Source organism: Pithys albifrons, chromosome 2 (genome assembly GCF_047495875.1).
Source record: "Pithys albifrons albifrons isolate INPA30051 chromosome 2, PitAlb_v1, whole genome shotgun sequence".
Taxonomy (NCBI): domain Eukaryota; kingdom Metazoa; phylum Chordata; class Aves; order Passeriformes; family Thamnophilidae; genus Pithys; species Pithys albifrons.
Window position 1 is genome coordinate 17,327,203 of NC_092459.1, and position 26,673 is coordinate 17,353,875.

Below are 26,673 nucleotides of genomic sequence, written 5' to 3' on the forward strand. Positions count from 1 at the left end.
CCTCTGATTTTGCATTCTCTAGAAGGCACCTGCTGGGAACAAGGCTAGATGGTTCTCTGGTCTGACCCAGTGTAGTGAGCTGGCTGACCTTCAAACCATCTCTCTACAAATCAGCTGCTGCTGCTCATGTTGAAAACTCCCCACACCACTCCTCCAAAGCACTAAAAGAGAGATCATCTCTACAATCACAGCTTTTATGCTCCGGTTCATTTTACACCTTTGGTTTTCTGCAGAGACTGCCAACAATGTCACCAATTAATGTCAATTTGCTTGTAACACCTGCCCATAAAGAAATGGATTGAACACAAAAATCTCATTTTTGACGGAACACTGAACAAGAATCAAGTTGTAATGACACATAATCACTACCTACCTGGGACAGCTGTGTACTGTTGACCTGGAGCAGGGTCTGACTCTGTATCCCATTAGATATCCCTGACCTATGAAGGACAATATAGGCAAGTGTTCTGCTGCTTTCTTAAAAAACTATATAAAAATTCATTATGGGGCAACAAAAAAGTCTTCCCAGAAGTAGAGTGAGTTCAGAAAGTCTTCCACTAAGTGGGATGTCTCTACAGTTAAGTTTCCATCAAGAGCACAAGAAGGAAGCCAGGGAAAAGATCCCAGCTGGCTGAGCCTGTCCATTTTTCATCTTTTTGTCACATATAATTTGCAGATCTTGGGAAACTCAGTTATTTTACCTTATTTTCATTTAAACTGTCATTAATTCTAAATCTCTGCAAGAAAAATATCATGTCCTCTGAAGGAAGTTTTTCTGAACACCCTCTAGTAATTTAATTTCCAGATGTTGCTAGGGCCACACCTTGAAAGGATCCACTGTGTTATTTTAGGTTGACATACTGCTCTTTGGTTAAACATGGGCTTCAGGAAGGTTGAAGCTGGGTAAATGAAATTTAAATCAGAAACACAGGATCACATTACTGAGCATAATTAATCTTGCTTTTAAATATATTTGTCATCTCATATTACAAACACTATCTGTTTTGTAGAAAGGCAAGTCTTGATGCCCCATCCTGGGAAGTATCCAAGCCCAGGCTGGATAGGGCTTTGACCAGCAACCATTATGAGTGCAGGACAACAAGGTGATCAGGCACATGCAGCATGGGTTTAGGGAAGGCAGGTCCTGCTTGACCAGCCTGATCTTCTAGTACAAGGTCACTGGCCTAGTGGATAAGGAAAAGGCTGTGGATTTTGACTACCTGGACTTCAACAATTGCTTTGACACTGCCTTTCACAGCATTCTCTTGGAAAAGATGGGAGCCCATGGCTTGGACAGGTATTGCTCTCTGGGTAAAAAACTGGCTGGAAAGCCCAGGGAGTGGTGGTGAGTGTGCTGCATCCAGCTGTTAGCTGGTCAAGGGTCATGATCCCCAGGGCTCAGTCCTATTACACATCTTTATCAATAATATGGATGGGAGGATCAAAGGCTCCCCCAGTCAGTCTGCAGATGGGTGGGAATGTTGATCTGCCGGAGGGTAGGAAGGCTTTGCAGTGGGATCTGGAAAGGCTGGATCAGTGGACCAAAGACAACTGTATACGGTTCAACAAGAACAAGTGTTGGGTGCTGCACTTGGGTCACAACAATTCCATGTAGAGCTACATGCTTGGGGAAGAGTGGCTGAAAAGCTGCCCACTGCAGAAAGACCTGAGGGTGTTGGTTGACAGCCGGCTGAACGTGAGCTAGCAGCGTGCCCAGGTGGCCAAGAAGGCAAATGGCTGGAGAAAAGGCAGCTCTAGGGGTACCTTACAATTCTCTACATTTACCTGAAAAGGAGGCTGTAGCCAGGCGGAAGTCAGTCTCTTGTCCAAAATAACAAGCAATGGGACAAGGGGAAACACACTCTGTTGCACCAGGGGAGGTTTAGGTTGCTTACTAGCAAAAATTCCTTCACAGAAAGGGTTTTCAAGCATTGGAACAGGCTGCCCAGGGAAGTGGTTGAGTCACTGTCCTTGGGGATATTTAAAAGGCATGTAGACAGAGTGCTTAGGGACATGGTTTGGTAGTGGACTTGGCCATTTCAGGTTAAGCTCGGGTTGGACTTGATGATCTTAGAGATCTTTTCTAACCTAAATGATTGTGCTACATTATGAAATAAGAATGAAGTCTGTTATCCATTAGGGAAAAAATGTAACCTTTTACTGATAATTCGGAATTTATCTGTTTTTTGCTTTAGAAGACTTAATATTTCAAAGTGTATCATTAAAGTCTTCATCTTGTTTCATAAACAGGTATTTCTACCAGGAATATGGCAATGTAAGAGGTATGACTAATTTTAGATTCCTCTCCTTGTGGGCACTGATCCAGAAAGATAATGATGATCCTGTTATTTATCTCTCAAGGTAATTTTTTGCTGTTTCCATTTTAGTGAGCATTTCTGAGGACTTCTGAAAAGAACATAAAGTATTTATCTGTAAAATATGAACATGAAAATAGCAGAAACATTAATATGTTTGATACTTAAATATTGACATATTTTTCTAGTAAAAATGACTCTGAGGTTGAAATCATAGAAACATAGAACCACAGAACGTCTTAAGTTGAAAGGAACCCATAAGGATCAGAGTCCAGATCCCTGCTCCTCATAGGGCTACCTAGAACTAAATCGTATGACTAGAGTGTCTTCCATACATGCCTTGAACTCTGAAATGATAAAATAGCTTTGCATAACTTCTTCTCCTTAAGCTACAACTGAAAACATTGGCCAATAAGTTTTAGTGGATTTTGTTAAAAACTTTTAGAAAATACTAACTTTCTTGCATCTTGTTGGTGCAAACGGTAGTGCGTTTTGTCAAAGCTCCATTACTAAAAATATTACAACATACTCCAAAGAAAGCCTTCAATGAAATATACTTTTCAAATAGAAAGCTTTGCCTTGCACTTACTCTGGGGGAAGGCAATTAGAGTTACATAATTTACTGCACCAGTAACCATTCAACTGCTAGTGAAATGTATGTGCTGTCACTATAGTTTTCAGTCAGGTCAACGACTGAAACATATGTATATATTGTATAGGTACGTTAGTTTTCAGTGCAGCACTGAACTGATCTAATCTAAGTAAAGCTGAGCACTTGCTACTACTTATTAGAGGCACAAACAGGGAGCAGAGGCTGTATGCTGCTTGGAGAAGAAAACAAGACTGCTCCATATAGCAGTAAAAGAGTCTTACATTAGCGCACTTTAATTGCTGAACAACACAACTACCAGGTGTTCAGCCAGGAGTAGAGACATGAGTCAAACTTGTGTGGTGCCCCACTAACGAAACAAAATATAGTGGTATCTAACGTAAATAGAAGTCAGTTAGAGCCTTCAACTTGTCTCAGAATTCAGGGATATTTAATTATGATATTGAAATACAAAATACCTGGGCACTCCTTTGATGCAAAATGAATTCAGGAGAGGGTCTGTATTTACTTATTTTTAATGGAATTCTTAGATGCAGCTGCAGAATTCTGTGGTGGCTCTAAGAAGACAGTAATTATCTGGTAAAGTATGCATCACCAATAGATAAAGGCTTCTATAAAGAAACAAGCTCTTTCAGATGAAGTAACAATTTGGACATGTAATATGATTACTTTAAAATTCATTGAAAGCAGTAACTTTTAATTGCACAGCTCTATTATACCATAATTTAATTGACAGATGTTGTTTAATTAAATGGGAGGAAAGTGAAACAGTATGTGAAACAACCCCTTCCTGCTTATAACAGAAAAGAAACATTATTTCAATTTTAATGATGCATCAGTTACATGCTTCTGAAATTTAATGACTGCATTTTACAATATTTAATGATTTTAATTAATGGATGAGTTTACAGACACTAACCAGCTATATGTGAAGTTTACATGGAGAGCATGTACAGCAATACACAGGAATATACACTGCCCTGTTCATTGCATTAGCTATGCATTTAAATCAATTGGATTACTATTCTACTCATGAGGAACAAATTAAAAACCTTTCAATTATGTAAGTTTCCCTAGAGGTGGTTTACAGTGCAAGTATTAATGAATATTTCATTACAGTTGTGCTGCTAGGTGCTAGCACATTATTATGTTTTTAATGAACCAATAGGGTAAAGCCTAAGTAAGCTATTTTTAGAGAATACATATGGACTATTTGACAGAATCTTGCACCTTTTCCTTTAATTTGTTTCCCTTGAGCTAGTATGTAATTGGTTCCCAGGTAACCTCAACAACCTTGCCTGGAACATCTTTCCAGATATATTCTTCCTTTGGGTGTAGGGGACAGGGGCCAGAGTAGTTTATATTAAATCTCAGCACAAAAAGCAAGATGCAATTATGACTCTTCAAAAACTGCAATAGCAGTCAGAAATCAAAATTTAACATTAAATATATATAAGGAAAATAATAGAAAAAAAACAATGAGATCATTATGGTGTTACACCATAAATGCGAGTGTATCCAAACGTCAGATGGTACAAACAGCTTTTGGCAGCCTTTCATATCTGCAAATGGGGCATCCTGTCCTTGCTTAGAAAAATTAGCTCAAGGTTAGGGCAACTCTTTGAACCCTGCAAAGTCTGCAACCCCCTCAGGACAAATCTGAGCCTTGACTCCTGCTTCTATCACTAACTAGGAGCTCAGTAAGTGTCAATTTGTTGCAGGAACTTGTGGAATGACCATGGATGGAACTTTGGGGAAGAACTCATTACCTCAATTTTTTTGCCTCAATTACTTTTTGCTATAAGCCACTTACACAGGTACCTGAACTGCTGCAGTTCATCCATGCTAACCTCAAACCACGAGCTTATCACTATGTCCATCTCTGCTTCCACACTGATCACTACCACAGCCTGGTATTTGGGACAGTAATCAAACACTAACTTGGGGCAACAGATCTTTCTATTTTGGAAAAAAAAAAAGGGAAAATAAAAAAGAAAAACCTTGCTTTAATTTCCTCTAGCACTTTAGCTTTCTTATTTAGTCTTCAACCTCATGAATGCTACCCTGTGTATTTCCCTCTAACCAAGGACTTCTGGTACTCCCTGATGAAACACATGAAATATGGTTGCCCTTTCTGTTCACAATGTTTGCAACAGGTGAGAAATGGCCATAATTTAATTTTCTTATATATTTGCTCATACATTTGCTCATAAAAGAGTTTTGAATTTCTAACTTCTCTTTAAAATCTAACTCTGACCTGAAGTGGTCCATTTTGCACCTTTGTAAATATATACAGAGGAACAGATAATAAGAGGAAAAAAAAAGAGATTATTTTGTCCAAGAATCATATGCAAATTTAATTCCTCTGCAGCTCTCATACTGTACTCCTGAATCATAGGTCAAACAGAAGAGCACCATTCACTAAGAAATAGCACCACTCCTCAAAACTCATTTATCTATATGTGCAAATAAAAGGTACTCAATACACTCAGTGCAATCTACAGAGCAATGTAACTCTCCCTAAGGGTGAATTTCCTGTTGAGTAGTTGGATGAACCATCCCCTTTGATACAGTAAGCAAACAGACTAAAAATATTTTAATTGTAATTTAAGAAAAAAAAATTAAATGGATAAAGGAAATTATCCATTTCTATAAGGAATTGTAAAAAAAAACCCAAACAAATCAATTGGACTGTATCTCTAAAGCCATTTTCTTTTGTTGGTACTGAAAACTAAAATGAACAAATTCATAAGAACAGTATGAAACAATATATTCACATGCAAGAGATGTGTATGGAGAAAATACGTATAATTACAAAATGAAAACAGATACTTAACAAATGCACAAATGCACATTACTGCTTTCTACTTGGAATAATAATTCCATTGTGATCTTGTCGTACTTTTCTTCTGAAAGAGAAAAAACTAAGTCGTAATCTTTTATCTGACCTTTAGTGGTCTTTGACTTCTTTTCCATTGAAAACAGACTTAGATTTAGTCCAACCTCTCCTACAAAATTAAAGCCATCTTCTTTGCAGGTGTGTGAATATCACATTAATTTTCAGTGGTTCAAGTGAGCCCTTTTTAAGCTAATATTAGTTGTCATAAATCAGCAAATATTGGTCAGTATCCATTTATTTAGCAGCTAGTAAGATTTCCTTTGTATTTCCTTTCATCACCTTCTGTTAAGGCTCTGAGTTAAATACCAAACCAAACCAAAATCAAAACCAAAACAAACCTAAACCCAAATTTAACTAAACTTCACTGGGAAATACAAAGGTTTAATTTCTGCACAGATGAAATGAGCAATCTGATCAATCAAATGTTAAACACCATAAGAAATAAGTCTGCTAAGTGGATTAGCAGTGACAGTGTGGATCAATATAACTAAAAAGTAAGACTTTTAAAGATACTTTTTATTTCCTTCATTAACGTCATAGTGAAATGCCCAATCAACTTTAATCAGAACTAGGAAAACACAGCACTTCTGTACAGCTAAATCTCAATGAATCAAATTCAATCCTCCCTATCAAAAGCATTTCCTTACAATTCAACTGTAATGGAGCAGGAAGATGTTATTTAAAAGGTTCTTTCCAGCTTCTACTGCTATGATTTCTGAGAGGTGTAATCAGAAATAGAAAATTTGTATTATTTTTCCCTGATGTGGAAAAGGGATAGTCACTTCATATTTTATTAACTGAGAAAAAAGAGCACACTTATTTGCAGTGTGTTTATCTCATTTCATAAACATCCTCAGCACAGCAGGAGCCTGAACTATTTAAGTGCAGCTGGCTGTGTTCATCTATTTTAAGTTTCCCTTCAGCAAATAAATGGAAGACACAGTGACTATTACTTTCATGAGAGTAACCAGTGCTGTACCTCTGAGTGAGCTATTTTTCTTATTTATTACATTAATCATTTTACCAAAATAATTATCAAATGTTACACTGTGACCTGGAAGTCAATTGAAAGTTACATTGCTTTCATATTCAGTGAGAGTCACGGAGTTTCAGAGGAAGAGGCAGCAGAGGCAATCAGTATCACATGCAAAACCACTCTAATAGAAAAGAACTGAAATTTCTCTTAAAGTGAGCTACAGGATGATAAAAATTAAAGAATAAAATAAACCTTAAGAATTATCAATAGCATGTTTAGACTGAATTGAAAAACCCATGAAGATTAAAAAAATAAAACTATTGAAGCTTTCAGATGTCGGGCATCCATTCAATCTCAACTCGATCTGGTCATGCATTCTCCTAAAGTATCCATCAGAATGGCTTTACTCTCAGAACAAGGATGTCCACCTCTTTCTTTTCTGCCTTTCAGTCCTTGGGACCAAGTCCTATCATTTCCTCACTCTGGAACCAGGACTACTAAGACATTAAAGATGTAGTATTCTACTGGTCCCACCAAGAAAGAGCACTTTTTAAGAACTTTGCTTGGTCATAAAGTAGGTAATGTCTGTTTTAAAGCCAAACTGTTTAATTTAGCAGATTAAACAAAGGGAAAACTATTTTAAAGCAATTCAGGAAATGTTAAAATGTCTGTTTAGCTCCATCTAACCAACTAAACTTAACATACACTAACAAAATTAAATTAAGAGCTTTTAAATTACATGAACACAGAGAAAATAACATTTTACTCTGCTATCACTTCACTTGTTAGTACTTCACTTTTAGATAATCCAGGGAAGCTGGATTTTCAAACAAATGAAAACTTACTATATTCTGCCTTTGCATTTTAACTTTCATACTATTCCATTGTGTCTTAAACAGCAATTTTTTTTATTTCTGGCTTTTTGTTTTTTTTCCCACCACAAATTTTTCTCCAGGGAGCTGGCCTGGATGTCTCGAATATTTGGACATCTAGGAGATGTCTACAGTGTTTTCTTCATTGTTTTGTAGTTACAAGGCTCCAGGTAAACAACCTGTACTCACTAGCCTAGAGACCACCTCCTCTGTATGTTCTATGTTCCCCTCTGGAATTTCCCATTGTGTTTAATAAGGTACATAGGAATGTAACTGCCACTGCCAATCCCTGTAGCATTTGTCAGAGTGCCCAAGCACATAATAATTGGGTGTGAAGAAAGCAGTTCAACTAATTTCTCTGGGTTTCAGACAACCCTGTTAAAAGTGCTATACTGCAAGCTGCTCTGATATTACAGAAAGGATGTATATAAATCCTGAAGATGATATCACATCACATATAACAGATGCTTCACAGCAGAGGTGATAAAGATAGGTCTATCAGAGGCAAGTCAGCACCAGAACCGAAAATGGTATAATTGTATTAGGCAGAAAGAACTCGCTGTTAGGATGGCTAAACTACTGTCTATATGATATAAGCTAGCTCTAGTCCCTCTCTATTATTGCTTTTCAGAACAAACATGCTGAATGACAGCTTGTTAAAAGTGGCATAACACTAATTCCTTACCTTTCAGTCCTGTCCTTTCCTTTACATTGTGTGCTTTTTGGAGTAGCATTTCCACTCATAAATACAGGTGCTTTGTTTAACATGGAATGGATCTGAGTGTGGTGAGGAAGTTACAAGCAACTGCAACACAAACTTGCAAGATGAAATATTCAAGGTGAGTCAGACCTCCCCTACCAGAGTGACATAAAAATGGGTTTTAAATATAATTAGCCTTACTGGCCATTATAGGAAATGTCAGTTCTGCTCTTACTTTACCATAAAGACAAAACTGTCCAATTAAAAAGAAATAGAAGCACTCACTAGATGGTAGTTGATATGTGTTTATAACTCCTTTTCAAGATGTGGTCATAGCTCAGTTACACTCACAGCTTAGTTTGAAAGAAAATTTGACCACACACACCTCCAGTGGACCATCTCAAAAGCCAGTCATTCCTGCTCAAAGTACTTAGAGCCTTGCTGTTGCATTTTACAGAAAGAATCCGGTATTTTTTCATTTTGTTTTCTACGAAGGAAGATCATGACTTTTACAATCCACTAGGTAGATTGCTCTGCTGCATTCCACTTCTAGGTCATAGTGTCTGGTGCATACACAGCTTTTCATGTGATTTTATGTCAAGCTTCAGAAAAATTAAGTGCTGTGTGAAAGCAAGCTAGTACCTTAGTGTTTCGTAGTCCCTTTTTTTACTTTCTGTTTTTCCATTTATATTTCAAAATTATACACAGTTTTTTTGTGTGCTACCTTGGCAACTGAATCTAAAAGACTCTGTTACAAGTCTACAACACACAGCCACCTATTTCTGTTTTTATAATGCGTAAAATTCATGTGCAATTCCCACAGTACTGTAATAATTATTCTTAAAAATTTTTATTGCACACTCATTCTAGCACTTGATAGGCATCAATGTACTAAAACGTGCTAATGCGATCACAGACAATCATCTGATCATAGTCTTCTTATAATATGAGCTCTTTGCAGAAAGGACTTTGCAGAACACCTGGTAGACAGGCATTGAAAAATGCTGGACCCTGAGGATAGATTTGGGCTCCTTAGCAAGACAACAGTACAAGGTATCTAAAAGTAATAATTATCTGGAAAATTATAAATAAATAAACACAAAACTTGCTGTATCTATGACCAGTTTGGACAGCAAGCACTGAAATACAGGTATTAGCCCAGAAAAGCATATTTCTATTTATGTATTGATTGTTTGTTTGTATATAATGCATTTATATTACCATATCTAATTATATGTTTTTCAGATGAAAACAAACCTTAAGAACTAGTTTAGAGAGACAGTGCTTAAAAAGGTGTGAAGGTTGGGAGAAGTACAGTAAGCATCAGAAACTGATGTCTGGCTGAGAAGGACAGAAAAGGAAAAACAGGAGAGAAGCCTTCTGTCCTTTCACCAGGTATTCTTTCTGTTTCAGTCCAGCTAAAAGACTACAGCCACAGTTGTCAGGACCTAAACAGGCTTTGAGCATGAATGCCCATGAATGTCTTGTGCATCTATTATTTACATCTTCAATCTTCATTATTAGAAGTACAGCATTGTTGCTTAACAAGGCATCCTATCTTCTTTGGCTTTGGTGACTAGTATTTTTCCTGGAGAAAGTAACTTCTGCTCTTTCCCCGGAATGTTGCAATTAACAAAAATAGTAATAATAGTAAGAATAATAATGCTAATTATGAATATAATTATAATTCTATAATATATTTTAGAATTATTATACACCAAACATTATTATTATTAATAATAATAAATTAATCATAGCTGTTCACTGCAGAAAAACTGAATATACTCCAGGCTAAAGAAACAGCCATTTTTTCCACCTTAAGTCAGCTTTCCCATTTCCTTCTTGCTGTTTTTCTCCCTTTCTTTCCTATTAAAAAAAGTTTGCTTCAAGAATTCAACTTTATTTTCTGAATTCCATGTACACTTCAGCATCTCTAGCTGGATTAAATTCAATAGTACAATTCTACAATTCAACAAAGTATGACAAAAGTTCAAAGAATTAATGTAAACAATGATTAAAATCTTACTGTGCCCAATTTTACAACCTTCTCAGTTGCCTCTGAGTAAGAACCCAGCAGTGCAGGACTCCATGTTGGTGACTTTGTAAATACAGACTTTTACAGTATAAGCTCTTTAAAATTACAAACAATAGAATTAGGGCAGTCTTACACTGGCATTTTGAAGGTCAGAATGGGAAGAGAACTTACATAGCTTATATAATGTTTTTACTATTCATTTGTTTACCGTGTTAGTTGAGTTTCCATTTAAATGTAAGCCACTGTCAAAGAGAGGTGATGAAGCTCCACTGCTATGCTCACTTGATGGTCCAGGGGAACCTGGAATTTGGATAATGAAACGTAACTACTTATGTTAAAATATATGAATATATCAGACAGTATCTATTCCAGCTATAAAACAAGAAGCATTTTTAATATGATTCACAAAACCCAGACCGAAATACTACATGCATTTTAGAAAGACAGCCAATAAAATGTCTGTATGCTATACTTAATGTCTAGCGAGAAACAAAGGTAGCCAGATGTCATCTTATAGAGGCTGGGCTCATGAGAACTGTTTGCAGTCTTAACTGGCTTCAGGATTAAGCCCATTTTTAGTCTGAGAATGATATATTCAAAACCAAGTAAGAATTCAGTAATACAAAATCCATTAATTTAATAAATAAGTTTCCTACTGAGTCTTTAAAGTCTCCACTTAGAGTATAACCATGGACTGTATTTATAAAATAAGCTAATAGGAAACTCTTAGGCAAATGCTAACTGGACACATACGAGCACTTTATTAATGAATGCATCTTTTCCTTAAAATGCCTTTGAAGAAAGATGTGCCTTCTCATACTCAGAAATTGAAATGAAACGATCATCCTGAATTGTTGATACCATGTCAATATGTAAGACTACACAGTTTTAGTCTTTAAAATATCTCTTCTCTTAGAAGTTTTGCATCATGATCCTTTAGTGGTTAAAAGCGACTCCCGGAAAGCTTAATGCTTTTGCAACGTATAATAATGAAAACAGCACAAAGTCACATCATTGTGTAATTTCAGCTTAATAACAGCACCAATAATACACAATTACTGTCAGACAGCACTTGGTCTTATCAATAATACACATAAAATCAATTGCACAGCAGTATATTCATCACCATCACTGAAAACACACTTTTCCATCTAAAAAATTCACCTGAAATTGCGTGTAAATCACTTCACATTAATAGGCCTGTCAAGTCTAACATCAAGGAAGTCAAAAAGTCATTCTTAGTCATACTTTCATATGCATCTATTCTATATATGCGGAAGATTTAGCAAAATGGAACTTAATTCAACAACAGTGTATCTTCACAAATTCTTAAGTAGCCAGCTCTTTTTTCCACAGTCTGTAAACTTTCTTTTTATCCCTGATTTCCTACAGAATCTCCCTATTTAACCAAGCTGGCTGTCTTCCCCTCCAGCTGGCCTTTCGGCACACTGGTGTAGACTGTTGCTGTGCCCTCAAAATTTCCTGCTTGAAATATGTCCATCTCTCCTGAATCCCCTTGTTTTTAAGGATTGTTTCCCAGATATGCTCTGAATTAATCTTTTGAATAGGCCAAAATCTGCCCTCCGGAAGTCCAGCGTAGAGGTTTTGATGAAGGAAATTATCCCCGGTACACTTCAGGAACCTCCTAGACTGCCTCTTCTCTGCAGTATGAAGCTCCCAACAGATATCTGGCAGGTTAAAGTCACCCACAAGAACAAGGGCTGGATATTTTGAGACATCTGCCAGTTGCTTGTAGAATAATTCATTCCCTTCATCATCCTGGCTGGGCAGTCTGTAACCACAAGGGTGTCAGCCTTGTTGGCCTTCCCCCTGATTCAGGTCCACAGGCACTCAACCTTGTCACTGCTGACCTCAAGTTCAACAGAGTCAAGAGACTCTCTAACATATAAAGCCACCCCTCCACCTCTCCTACCCCGCCTGTCCTTTCTGAAGAGCTTGTAGTCCCCCATAGCAGCACTCCAGATGTGTGAGTCATCCTACCATGTTCCTGTGACAGCAACTATGTCACAGTTTTCCTGCTGCACTATGTATGGCTTCCATCTCCTCTTGTTTGTTTCCCATACTGCGTGCATTAGTGTACAAGCACTTCAGCTGGGCCATTGATTTTACTCTCAACTCAGGCTCTACACCCTTAGGCTTATCTCTGAAGAGCCCAGTTTCAGTCCCTTCCCCCTTCAAGCCTAGTTTAAAGCCCTTCTAACCAGCCCTGTCAACTTATGGGCTACAGTTCTTTTGTCCTTAACTAGATAGATGAAGCCCATCTGGTTTGAGGAGACTGGGCAACTCGGAGTTTGCCCCATGATCAAAACCCCCCAAATTTTGCTGGTACCACCAGTCCCTAAGCCACCTATTGGTAAGCTGGGCTTTCCTATACCTCTCCTTATTTATCTCCTCATTCATCCCGGCTAGCAAAGGAACCGAGGCAATTACTACCTGTGCTCCTGTCCCATGACATGATCGGGCCAGTGACTTAAAATCTTTTTTAATTACCCTGGTACTTCTTTCATTGATGTCATCATTTCCAACCTGGACAACCAACAGCGAGTAATAGTCTGAGGGTTGAACTAGCTTAGGAAGTCTCTTAGTAATATCCCTCATCCTGGCCCCGGGACAGCAGCAAACCGCCCTGTAGGATGGGTCTGGCCGACAGTTCCCCTCAAAAGGGAGTCACCGATTACAACAACCCTTTCTTTTTTCTCTTATCCATAGTTGTAATCCGTCTGGTAGACTGGGGGTAAAATAAAACATTTGCTACAGATAACTCCCCACTTCATGGCCACAACAGAGAATCCTGAAAATGCCAGAAAAAAAGGTATTTGGTAAGTGGTGAGATTTCCAGCAATCATTACTGCCTAAATGTTCTCTTATTTCACCCAAATCATAGACCATCAGCCTAAGAAAAATGCAAACCTATCCTATCACAGGCATTATCTGTTTAATTTGCTTATACTCATCTGTGGCTTGTTCTTTTGAGAAGGCTGGGTTAGGAAGCATCCTGTGGGACAGGAAAAGATCTTTTCCTGATCTTTACCTGAGCAATAACTGAATGTGGTCAGAGAAAAAAAACAAAAAACAAACCAACAAAATCACACAACATACCTTGTGAAGTGAGAAGGAGTCAGAAAGATAGAGAGAAGGCAAGGATATGGGAGTCTGTAGTTCACAGACTGAGATGCCCCAGGGGGTAGCATAAAAAAACCCTGCAGAACTCTGAGATGAGAGAAAGAACCTTTGTAAGGATCACGGGGGATTTTGAAGAGCCAGCAGTAACTCAGGAAATCACCCAGTTAGCTGACACTAAACATAAGAACTCCTTTGCAGTGGTAAAAGTAGGAGTTGCTTATAAATTGTTTTATAATCCTTTTGACAGAATTACTGAGATTTTTCAATTTAAAAAGTTAGGCATTCTACTACTTATTTTTATAAAGCCTGGATTTTATTTTTAACTTTAAAAGCCTTAGGCTTTCTAGACCTAGAAAGATCTGTATTAATGTTCTGGTCAACTCAGAGTACCCTCAACACAGGGTTGTTTGTTTCAGTCAGTGAATTATATGGACTCTCTAAATAACAAACAACCATCAAAATGCACTACAGCAGATCAATGTACAGCAAGCAGTCAGCAAGATGTTATTATTTACAGCAATTTTTCTTCTGGTTAGCTTTGCTGAATGATACTGGATAACTCTTATATATAAATAAAAGCCCATTTACTGAACTTGCTAATCATGTCATAGGCAAACTCCAAAACATAAAATTAAATTAAATACTCCTGATGACTTTTAATTACACTGCAAGCTTTGCAAGTTCAGAATATTCTGATAACTTAGTATAACTATCCAATAGAAAAATTTTGAAAATATCTGTTTTACCATAAAATGCCCTGAAGAGTTTTCCCAGCAGCAGTGAATATTACCTAAAAGAGTCCTACAAGACCAGCTCAACTCTGGGATGGCTAATGGACTTAGATGCAGGGAAACCTTAATGACAATACTCAAGAGCTATGCCATAATTATCCTGTAACAGGCTAACAAATAACTCATAGTCAATCATAATGTCCTAATCCAGCTCGAAACCCCAAAATTTCTTCTTATGGTTTAAATAAAGACAAATCTATCCTTTCTCTGGCTGACAGAGACTTTAGCACCAACCAGAACCATAGGATGAGTAATCATCCTATCCATGGAGCCAAGCAACCCAATGAGACAGAAATTTAATGACCTAACTGGCCCATAACAACTTCTGATCCAGGCCTGAGAGTTTTTTGAGAAAGAACTACTTTCCCTATGCAAAATTATGCCAGGCATTCTGCAATATTTAATAAAACTTCTGATCAAATAACTGTGGCAGAGAATATTTGTTGGCATAATTTCATTTACTATTATGGACAGTCTCATAATAGTCCAGTAAGGGCTAAGTGTCCCAGAGAGATATGAAAGAAACAACGATCAATCCTGACATCCCCTCGGTTAGGGCCTCCTCCAAACAGAAACAAGCAGTCCTTGTCTCATCCTTAAGTGCTACTTAATCAGTATCCATGTCTAAACTCATGCCAAATTCTGTATTTGTTGTTCACAGTAATGAAAGACTGAGACAGCCAGAAAAATGTGGTGAGAACTGCAGGCGGACATTTTCACGCTGTAACATCATGTGCTTTGCTAGCTGTGGCATAAGATGGTGTAGGGAAGGAAGAGGTATAAGAAGAAAGAATGGGAAGTAAATGCTACTCCTGATGATGTGCTCATAACAATAATATGGGTAATAGGAAGAGACAGTATAATTGCTTTTGAAGTGAACATACCGCAGCACTAAAATTGCCAGCACAGCAGCTGGTCTGACAGAATGCTGGAAGGTAGCGATCATGTGCCTGAGTCTTCTGGGATGCCAAGAAAAGCCAAGATGCTTCAGAATTATGCATGTATGCACTTACATCCTGCCTGCAGTGTGATTTGGAAAGTTCTTTATTGCATAGCGGAATTGCTACTTAGCTTGTTATATGTGTCACTGATGCTTTACGACTGGAATTCCCTTTTGTGCATGGACTTGTGAAAAGCCCTTCTGGAAATGGGGTGCTTTATCTCACTGCTACTATTCTCCATAACTTCACTGTATTTAATCTTAAACCAGAACTATTTTCCATAATTTTATACATCTTATTTTTTCATATTCTCACCGCAAGAATGAGTACTTATTGCAAATCATTTACCAAAGATCACTTGAGGTCCAGGTTCAGTTGAGGAGGGGTCATTTTTCAAGTTTCTCAGATGTCTGAGAAACCAACTGCTCATTTTGAGAATGTGGCATGGGACTGGGCAGGGTAGTATAATGCTTGCCAAAAATTTCCTCATGCTCTGCATAAAGGAAGCAAGTCTAATAAGCTTCCCAAAATGAGCAGTTGATACCCAAGATGTCTCATTTCAGAAGCATTGCTTCTCTGCTGTGCTTGTTGATAGTCAGCAGTAGCTTGTCTAAAATGGCACTATCTTCCCTTTTCCAAACAGGTTTTCTTTGAACAAGAGTAATCAGGGGCAGACTCCAAATGGTACAAGCTGGTCACATGGAGATTGAAGATGACCTCTTTGGTAATCACTGCTCTCTCTTTCCAGAAATAGCACTTCGTGGAAGCAGTGCCATGAACTCCAACTCCCAGACAGGAAGGGCTGCAATGCTTTCTGGTGAGAAAGCTAGTTTCCCATGATGTACGAAGAGGGACCAATACAGAAACTACCGGAAAGATGCTACTAGCTTGACAAAATCATGTTTAAACTTAGACACAGTTAACCAAGGCATTATAGACATTTGTCTGATGACCTAGTAGGAAAAGTAGGACGACAAAACCCGAAGATTCATTATAAGAAACACTGACCATACAAAGATCTCAAAATGTAAAAATAAGATTTCTTTGAACTTATATTCCACTTTCAAATGCAAATGATAGGCAGAGAGAACTGAAATAGAGGTTTTAGTATGAATTGTATAGTTCAGCTTAGAAGAAGCCTGTCTAGTTTGCTTTTAACAAGTGTAAGAATATAGATTAAATTATCAACACTCTTCTAATGGCAAGAGCTAGACTATGACACCTATGATTCTGTAGAAATGAGAAAAAAAAAAGTACATAGTTGAACCCAACTTAAATAAATCCAAATAACAAAGCACATTTCAAATCTTTTGGCTTATTTAATAATCTGTTAAGATAAATAATTTGGTCTGATTAAGTCAGCTGATATGAACATTTTTCTACTTGCAACATTGATCGCAACTGTACAACTTGATTATTTTATCTTCTAACCAGAAGAACCCAAAACTCCCTTTGTCTGCATTGTTCATACACAATTTAGTATTGCTATTGTTAAACTACTCAGTTGTCACATGATAATTCTGCTCTCTGACAAAACAAATCAAAATAGCAAAGCAATTTATGAAAAATACATAATCAATGTTATCCATTTGTTTGGTAAGTGCCCTGAAAGTACCTTTCAATCTGTATGTATGATTCAAACGTTTGTAAACACTATTTTAGTGTATTCAGGCAAAGCTTCTGTTGAAAAACTTTCAGGTATCACCCATGACTGTACTGCATTTTAATGATTTTTTTTTGCTTTATTTTGAATGAATTATACAGAAACAGTGAGGCAGTATGCAGTAGATTCTTATATGTTAAACAGTAAAGTATACAGAAAATTTTCTGTTCCTTCCTGTAAAGCACTCAAAGATTGAATTTCTATTTCTGTCACTGTCAGCGTATTATGAGAGTACTGCAAAGAGGAAAACAAATTCCTCCGATCCGTTAATTTCCTCTTACCTAATGGGAGCTTTAAAAATGATGGAGCTTCCCTGAGGTACTGAACGGTGATGGTAACTTCATCGCCAGCATTTCGCAGTAGGTGTACCTGTCAGTGTGACAAATAACAGACACTTTAAAGCAAAGAACCATCAGTCACAGAAAGAACATTACTTAGAATGAAATCAACGTTTCTGTTGATCTATAATAAACTCAGTATACACATTTCTGACTGGGAATGTAGAATAGATTAAGGATCGAGCCACACCAACAATGGAAAAGAGTAGGCAAGACTAGTGGAACAATCTGAATAAAAAATTTTCTCGAAAACCTGATTTTATATAGCAGCTGAATACAACTTCCACAAACCGATTTTGTAAAACTGCCATAGGGTAGTAGGAAAATATGTGTTTCTGTAGATGATACTTTAGTTTGTGTGTATACATCCAGACACATAAAGATATATTGATATATCATACATATCTTGATCTCAAATATTTGGTTTGATTCAGATAACACATTCAGCACATTTTTGTTTTTGAAATATAGTCTTAATTTTTCTTTGTTGCCAGCCATTTGCCAACCAAAAGGCAACACATGCACACTACTATGAAAGGTGCCTTTTTAAATGCAGAACTACAAATAACTTCTCTAATGGAACTCAGTTCCTACTAAAGGGCAGAGGCATTCCCCAGTTTCATATTCGTGACTCCCAGGAAACAGGTATTGAATGAATGCTAAGGCTTGTGGCCTCCAATCTGAGTACGATCAGAGCACGCAGGGATTAGGCAGAAAAGAAACTAACTTTCTACAGCAAACTTACTTCCATAAATGTTTTTAATGGTCCAAAGTATTTGGAGGAATCTGGTGATAGTGTTGTTTCAGACCACTATTTTAGCACATTGCCAACCTCATGAGATGCAGAATTACCTCAAACATTAGAACTTTTCCACTTGTGTACCTAAAATAATGATTACCCAGAGACTGATGTATTCACTTACATGAAAATACCCAGCTTATGTCTGATGGATATGAACACCCTGGACAGGTGAAGTAAGTAGTCATACAGAGTGAGAAGCCTTTTCCCTTTTTTTTCATTTTGTTGTGGTTTTTTTTTTTTTGGTTTGTTTTTGTTTGGTTTGGATTGGGTTTGTGGTGGGTTTTTTTGATTTGTTTTGTTTTGTTTTCCATAGGTTCCATCTGCATTTAAATGACTTACTACAAAACCAGCTAGTGCTACCTACTCATCACAAGAATTCTGAGTCTTGTACTTAAGTCAAGCTTTTGTGGAGAATTGATTACAAGCAAACCTGAGGTCCACTGTGGGAAAAACCATTGTGGAAAAAAAAATTTTTGATCACTGATTCCTGAATAAACCATCTCAAGAATAGCACAATAGAAGCAGCCAGGAACAAAAGTGCAGCAAAATTAGAATGCTTCTTTAAGATCATACAAAAGTGTGATAGGGCTGCAAAGCAAACCAATGTGTCCTAATTTCTAAGGTGTAAGAAAACTATGTCTCCTGAAATCCTCTGACCCTTATTTCCTGCAGTATTTTAAACATTTATTACTCACTAAGGACTGAAGATCTGATAGTTCTACTTTACTGTTAAAATGATAGTTCTTCCCTTTTATCTGCAGACAATTAAACATATTTTTATACATATATATATGCCTTATATATATAAAAATTGATATATTTATATACACATATACAAAAGTTTTAGTCAAGGTTAAACTATCACATAATTTTTAAATACGTCTGACATTCTGCAGTAATGAGATGCTTTTTTTTTTACATTTAGTATCTGATTAGAAGGTTATGAATTTTTACTTTAATAATAAGTTTTATTATTTTTAAGTGAGGTAAAGCTAAATATTGTAATTAAAGTGCATTAAGCTAGAAATCCCAGACATGAGTACAGACTGAGAGAAGTCACTGAGAGCAGCCCTGAAGAGAAGGAGCCGGGCCTTATCATGGGTGAAAAGCTGGACATGAGCCAATAGCGAGCACTCACAGCTCAGAAAGCCACCCATGTCCTGAGTTGCATTGAAAGAAACATGAGAAACAGGTCAAGGGAGGTGATTATGGACCTGTTCAAACAGGTCCAGAGGAGGCCACAGCGATGATCAGAGGGCTGTAGCACTTCTTCTATGAACTCGGGCTGAGAGTGCAGAAGAGAAGGTTTTAGCAGTTTTCCATTACCTAAAGGAAGCTTATAACAAAGAGGGGGAACAACTTTTACGTGGGCACAGTGATAGGGCAAAGGGGAACAGTTTTAAACTAAAAAAAGAAGAGATTTAGATTAGATATTAGGAAGAAATTCTTTACTGTGAGGGTGATTAGACACTGGAACAGGTTGCCCAGAAAAGTTCTGGATGCCCCATGCCTGGAAGTGTTCAAGGCCAGGATGGATGGAGGGTATGGAACTAGATGACCTTTAAGGTCCTTTTCAACTTAAGTCATTCTATGATTCTATGAACTACAGATTAGACTTGCTTAGGCTGTTATGATAGTCATATTGGACCATATATGAAAACATAGTTCAGACATAAATACAAGAAATTGTATGTATTTCTTCTATATGTGTATATCTATATAAACTAATCAAAGATGATAAATACCTCTGATAAAAATTCAAGAAACTGTTAGCCCATCATTGCATATGTTCAAATTCCCTTGAAGTCACTTTTCTGTCTTCATTTGATGAATTTATATTCCTATACTTCATTAATATCTGCATCAGGCCTTGAAATAAACTGATGTCCTCCTTGTAGCCCAGCCACACCACATTACGACTCAAGATAAACTAAACTGCAACTAAGCTATCACAACTACATCAAATGCTTTTACATCTGACCGAACGGTAAACCACTTTGTTTTCTACACTGTACTAACACAACCACTGAATTTTGGAGTCTTTGATAACAAAGACTAATTGGAAATATTCTCTATGAGTAAATGTATAAATTAAACAAATAATGAATTATTCTATTTTAAAAAGTAAATAATTAAGAAATTACACATTAGAACTTGAAAGAGCTGGTGTGCTTCACTTCATAATTTTCCAGATAATAAGGTAGTGAGGTTTGTGTACTTAAAAAAATTAACAAATGGTTTAAATCCCTCACTCCTACATAAAAGTTCATTTGGTCCAAGAAATGGGAAGCCATTTGGCCTGATCCTTGAAAAAAAATCCAAGCTCAGGCCAAGTAGTGTGGCTGAAACCAATCTGACAAATCAATATGCTGCAGGCAAACACACTGACATCGACAGCACATGGGGTTAACAAATGCCCTGATGTGAAGTCAGGAGGGTGACAAATGTGTACAGGGGGCAGTGGAGGCTGCAGGGGGTTCTGTGAGGGGTCGCTGGGGCTGTCCTGTGCCAGGCACAGATGGTTCCAGGCGGCTCTGACCCACCACGGCAGGGCACAGCTCAGAGAGAAGCAGAGGAGCTGGTAATGAAGAAGTGAAGTCGAGCTTGGGAAAAAGGGTGGGGACAAGATCTTGACTCAGTTTATTCTTCTGTTTCTCAATATCCAAATCTACTTTAACTGTCAATAGAATGAATTAATTTTCCCTAAGTCAAATCTATTTTGCCCATGACGATAGCTAGCAAACTATCTTCCTGTCTATCTTGACCCAAGAGATTTTTCATTCTATTTTCTCCCCCTCTCCCAGCAAGGAGGAGGAATGAGTGAGCAGCTGAGTGGGCATTTGGCCACTGGCCTGGGCTGACCCACCACCGTGGGTTCAAGACACTTTTACAAAACGAAAGTTAATATGATAAAGGAATTAGTGCAGCAATGTGATCCACATAGTCTATGTTCACTGAACCCAGCCTGGATGCAACAATGCCAGAAAGGTGACATGGTACGAAGAGAAAAGGACACCCAACACATTCCCTCTAACTTAAAAATGTCAGAAAGTTGGTACCAGGGCAGGAAGTGATGCCTAAGGATTTTAGTGTGTTTTGTAGATTTTTAGAATCATGTAAGTTGCATAGATTCTTCTAGGTTGCTCACATCCTAAAGTCAATTACTAAAGCTCTTTCTCACAAATTGTGAGCTTTCTCATGCCCTGCCAAGGCCATGGTGTTTGTGAGAAGTCACCTGTAGATAGCAAGAAGACAAAACACAAAAAGAAGGCCTAGAGGTCCTGGAAGATATTCAAGGGGCAGTTCTGAAGACCCTTCTGTGTGGGGCACAGAGGGAAAAGAGGATCATGGTTGGTTATTGATATCTCATATGCAAATTAATAGAGAAGTTATAAAAGTGTAACATTCCTGGTCACGTGTGTGCAGACCTTCTGGTGTGCACCTCAGAAACTTCTGATAAAGGTAACCTATATATCTTTCTCCATTAAAAGTGGGTTTGAGTGTCTGTTTTCACAGGACAACAGAAGAATCCAGAGCTGGCAAATACAAGAAATACAAGTTCCTGTTATCAAATGCTGCTGTATTATGATACCACTTTTGGTTGCATGGTAAACTATTAGAAATGCTGATTTTAGCTTATAATCAGTACAGCAAAACCAGTGTTTTGTAAAATCCCATAGATAATTTCAAACCCAAGAAATTTATAATAGTCATGATACTCTCCTGATATATGTAATGGGAAAAACATAAACCAAATAAAATTAATACGTAGAACTCACTTTCTTATTCAAAATTGCCTTTTTAGATAAGCCAAAAAAGGGCATTTTAATTTTGACTTTGGAATAACAAGGAAGAATTCTAACTTCTTAATAGAGAAAACATTTTCAAGAAACCTTTCAAACATAGCAGAACAATTCTGTTTCCTCTTAGTTAAGCCATCAAACATTTATATTTGTCAATAGATGAAGGAGACACCAGGACAGTCATATTGCTTAATGTACTTTTGGAAGATCTAAGTCAACCATTATGAAGATAAATTAAATCCAAAAAATGTATGTAACAAAATAAGACAGTAGATTAGAAAGTATTGCAGAGTATGAAATTTGATTTTTTATTTTTAATTTCAAAAGATATTTTGAAAAGGAAAGATGTCTAATATTAATGATTTGTTTTAAAATGACCATGCAGTAATACATTAAAATATATTCACACTGTATCATACTCTTCTGAAGCTACTTTGTATTCTTAGGTAGCACCTGAAGAGGTGATAGTGTTGAACCACACACATACTAACAAAACTAAATCAATTTCAGGGCTCATAAGAAGGTCTTAAACATTGGAAGGTCCCTAAATAATGCACTGCTCTGTGGTGCTGAAGCTTTAGCACAAGTTCAGCAAGTCCAAAAGACAAATCTGGTATCTTTGGAGTAACATTCACTGTTGCCTTACTGTAGTATTAATATAAAATAAGGATTGTAAAAGTGATTGTAAAATAATATTGTTAAAGGTTTTCATGCTTTTTAAAGGTTGATTGAATGCAACTGCATCTAACCCTGTGTGTGTTCAGATGTATGAAGGAAAAAAGGGCATCATCTGAAAGTTTGCTTTTCATGCCAGCTCCAATTTGCAAGTTTTGCATATCTCTAAGTGCATTCATCAGGCCACGGTTTATTATGCTTCTCTTTCTCACATGCATTTCTCACGAACAGAACAGAGAGAATGTTAAAAATGTAAATAGAAATTCTATATCTCACTTAGCTAACTACAGTATAGAGTCTGCAGACAAAAGTATACCTGATGTTTTAGGAAAACCAAATGAACTTTCCTGGCTTGTTTTTAATGTCAACACCCGATTTAGGGAATTGCTATGTACTTATAGGAATGAAAGTCAATGGCACAATTCATAACTGATATGCATTGTTTTAAAATTCTGGTGCCGTGTGTTTACTGTGATTTGATCTAAACCTTCAAACATACCTGATCATTAATATTCACAATGCTCAGACATTTAGACAAGCTTTTGGCTGCTTGAACAATGTTGTGTCTTATTATAGATCAGAACAGTAACAGCAATTAAAACTGAAAAAGAGAACATATTTGATGAATGAATTCACCCATATGGCCCTTTAGCCAATATCTATTGAGTGCAGAAATCCCATCATTTAACTTTGACTATTTAAAAGATTAAAATATTGCTACTATCTTTTCTAGAAATCAGTAAAGATTTTAGGCTAAAAAGAAATTCTCACCCACAGATGTCTATCTCCAAATAAGGAGAGCCTGAATTATAACCTTACACTTTAAACATATGAAATTAGATGTAATGAATCTTATCTAGCATTTATAGATGAATATTTAAGATTAAGCACCTAACTCAGACTGAAAGTCTGAACCAAGAATTCTGAAGTAAAAGGCTGTGAATCTCCTGATGAATGCCTGATCTTGAGGTAGAAGCATTTCACAAATAAAACACTTGAAGCTTCCATGACATGCAAGTCTTGGACTTGACAAATATCTAGGTGGAAGGCTATGTACAAGTTTGCAATACAGCAGGCAAACAGCTAAGAAGTAAAACACTGAAAAGCATTAGATCATAACTTGTGATAGTAAAAAAAGAAATTAAAAAAAATCTAGAACTATAAGTTTTGAGAAATTCATAAATCTTCATAATGAATAACAGTATTTAACCCTTAAAATGTCTCCTAGGCAAAAGCATATTTGGAAATACTTTTGGAAACTTGGCAGTTTCAGCTCAATCTGTATGAACAGGGCTGAAAAATCTGATATTGTGCTTATACATCTATGACTAGGGAAGGAATCTGTGTGAGCAGCAGCCATCTCGCATTACAAGTAGGCTTACAAGTGACAGTAGAAGAAAAAATGGCTTTGAAAAAAGCTATAAAATTAAAATTGGATTGCAAACAGTATTGGAAAAGCATGAAGCAGAATTAAATTAGTTCAAGAAACAAGGATTTGTTGATACTTATCTTCTTTCCACTGGTCAATTATGGAGTGGTTTCCAAAAAATACTTTTGATTCTCGTCTTCCTCAGCTTTGCACTATTCAGTGAGCAATAATCTCTTTCTAAATGCTTATCTGGCTAATCCAAAACAAGCCTGTGTATCTGAATAATTTATACAAATATGCTAGGAAAACAACAGCATCTTATGGAAATTTTCACATATTTAAAGTAAACCGCAACTTCTTTTAGTTCACTCAGTTCTCACTTTTCTCTTATTTCTGCCTATAAATACAGAAGACATTTTTAGCCACAAAGCTTCAGTATGAATTTAAACAAATATTGCTGCTCTTATATGATGCTGTTCAAAAACTGAATCTATTTAAATGTGGGGGTTTAAATTTGTTTGTACATTATTTTTTTGTTTAATTACACACACTGATGTAATTACACTGTTATGCTGTACTTGTAAAAAGAAAGAATTAAGTCAGATATCAAAAACTCACAACAGGCAGAAATAGCCAAATTACCAGAGAAAAAACATACAATTCTTAGACCAAAACTTTATTATATCATTCCTGACATCTGGTAATCAACACATACCGTAGTATCAAAGTAGCACTTCCAGATTATGTGCATGTGTTCAAATCTGACTGAGTGTGACTGGAAATGCATATGTTAAAGTAGAATCAGTAGCTGTAGAATTACAAACATTTCTATCCCAAATGCAGGCCTTTTCAAGCAAAGAAATTGGAATGCTCTAACCCTACATGTTCACATTCTCCAAATACATTTGAAAATCTTTGTAAATGATAGTAAAGTGATTGAGTTTATACAAACTCCAATGGGCAGAGATTGAGCTAAAAAAGCAGGTTTTCATGTAGTTTTACTGTTCCAATTTTCTTCATTGTTTGTTTGTGTTTATGATATACCTGTAGACTTCTCAGAAGTGGATTTTATCTGACCAGAAGTGCCTCTCTGAGGGGAGAAGCATCAGTCAGAAAACTTCTGCCATCAGCTACTGGCAATGATATAAAATGTTGATGAAGGTAACTTCAGCTGAAGGCTGTGCAATATTTAATGAAGGCTGTTTTGTGCTACTGAGAGTAAAAAGTAAACCAGAAGCTTTTGAAGTAGGTCCATATGCTTCATTCTCTGATTTAGAAACCGTTGATGATTTGGCCACTGCCTTTTCTTACAACAAACTTTTTCACAATGATTCTTCTGTACTAAGTCTTCTAGCCTAAAAGACATTTCACAGACACCTAGAGTTAATACAAGACTGAAAATAGGAAGCACCAAGAACTGGTTTTTATGTCTACACATTCACTGCTAAGTACAAGCTAGAAGTCCTAGACCTATGGACTGATCAGAACAACGGATTGCCCTGCACTTTGGATCAAGCACAGGATTTATTTATAATCACTCATATGTTCATCCTTTCAGGCTTAAAGAACTGGGGCACCTGGAAAACAAAAACAATATTCCTCTTTTACACTAAAATCCTTACAGCATGTAGATGAACATAGCAGGATAACAGGAATATCTATGGACAAAGTTCAGCACTATTTCATGGTAGTTGTACCCCTATATGTCAGTCCTTAATGCTTTTGTTTCCACAATTCCCTAGGCATGAAAGTGCTACTATCACCACAAACCAGCAGATATTCTGCACTAGTCAGCACACATTGGAGAGAAACCTGTTTTATGCAAAGTCCCATGCCAGAACCTTCTGTGTACTGTCTCAGGACCACAGCCCCATGATTCCTTGCAATTTTGTTACTGTATAGATCACTATTTATTCAACACAGGTCACCATAAAATACATTCCTTTATTCAATACTAAATATTACCTGTACTGTAGAAAACCCAAGCTATTTGGTAAGTTAATATCATTCAAATCTCATTGTCATGTTACAGTTTTCTGAGGAATTACTTTCTCTTCCCTCAGAGTACTGATCACAGCTAGAGCCACATTTGTTAAATATAGGGCTGTATTTTTTCTATTAGACCTTTTTCTATTAGACTTTCTGATGCCTAATATCATATTAGACAAAACCCAACAACATTAAGACCCCTTTTGATGTCCTGATCCAGTTTTTTAATAGTTTTGATGCAATGTGCCAGCTTATTTGGCATCTGAAGTGTATGAATATGCTACTGCTCTGTGATTAATATACTAACGTTCTATGAGTGTTTCATCTGCTATCTACAATAAAGAACAAGAGCAGGTGTTATTATCCAGCCTCAATTCAGTGGCTAAACAAATGGGTCTTAAATATTAGTGACTCCCATAAGACCCATTCACTTATTTAGATCACACTCCCATTAAGTCAATGACTTTTTGAAGAGAAACAATATTTATGTCTAGGTCATAGTGATCTCAAAGGAGTTAATCTTTCTTGTGATCAGAAATATAACAATTTTATTAATGAGTTAATTTTTTGTGAGTGTTAGTCTTCTATATAAATTATATTTTCCTCTCCATTTCAGGAAAATTACAGCATACAAAATAACTGAGTTTCACTTAAGTAAAAAGACTAATCTTTCACAAACATTTATTTAATTAATCTATTCAGTATCACAAGGACTTACACTAACTCTTTATTAGCTTGCAGCTTGCTTGTC

The 26,673-nt window shown here is 36.7% G+C and overlaps 1 protein-coding gene across 1 annotated transcript in view; it reads right to left on the reverse strand.

The window, feature by feature from the left end:
* Positions 1-26,673, reverse strand: part of SNTG2 (syntrophin gamma 2) — a 234,876-nt gene that overhangs the window by 65,344 nt on the left and 142,859 nt on the right. The window contains exons 7-8 of the mRNA XM_071547809.1: positions 17,228-17,315; positions 10,616-10,707 (exon numbers count right to left, since the gene is read on the reverse strand). Of these exons, the coding sequence (XP_071403910.1) occupies positions 10,616-10,707; positions 17,228-17,315 (180 nt within the window). The remainder of the gene's footprint in view (positions 1-10,615; positions 10,708-17,227; positions 17,316-26,673) is intronic.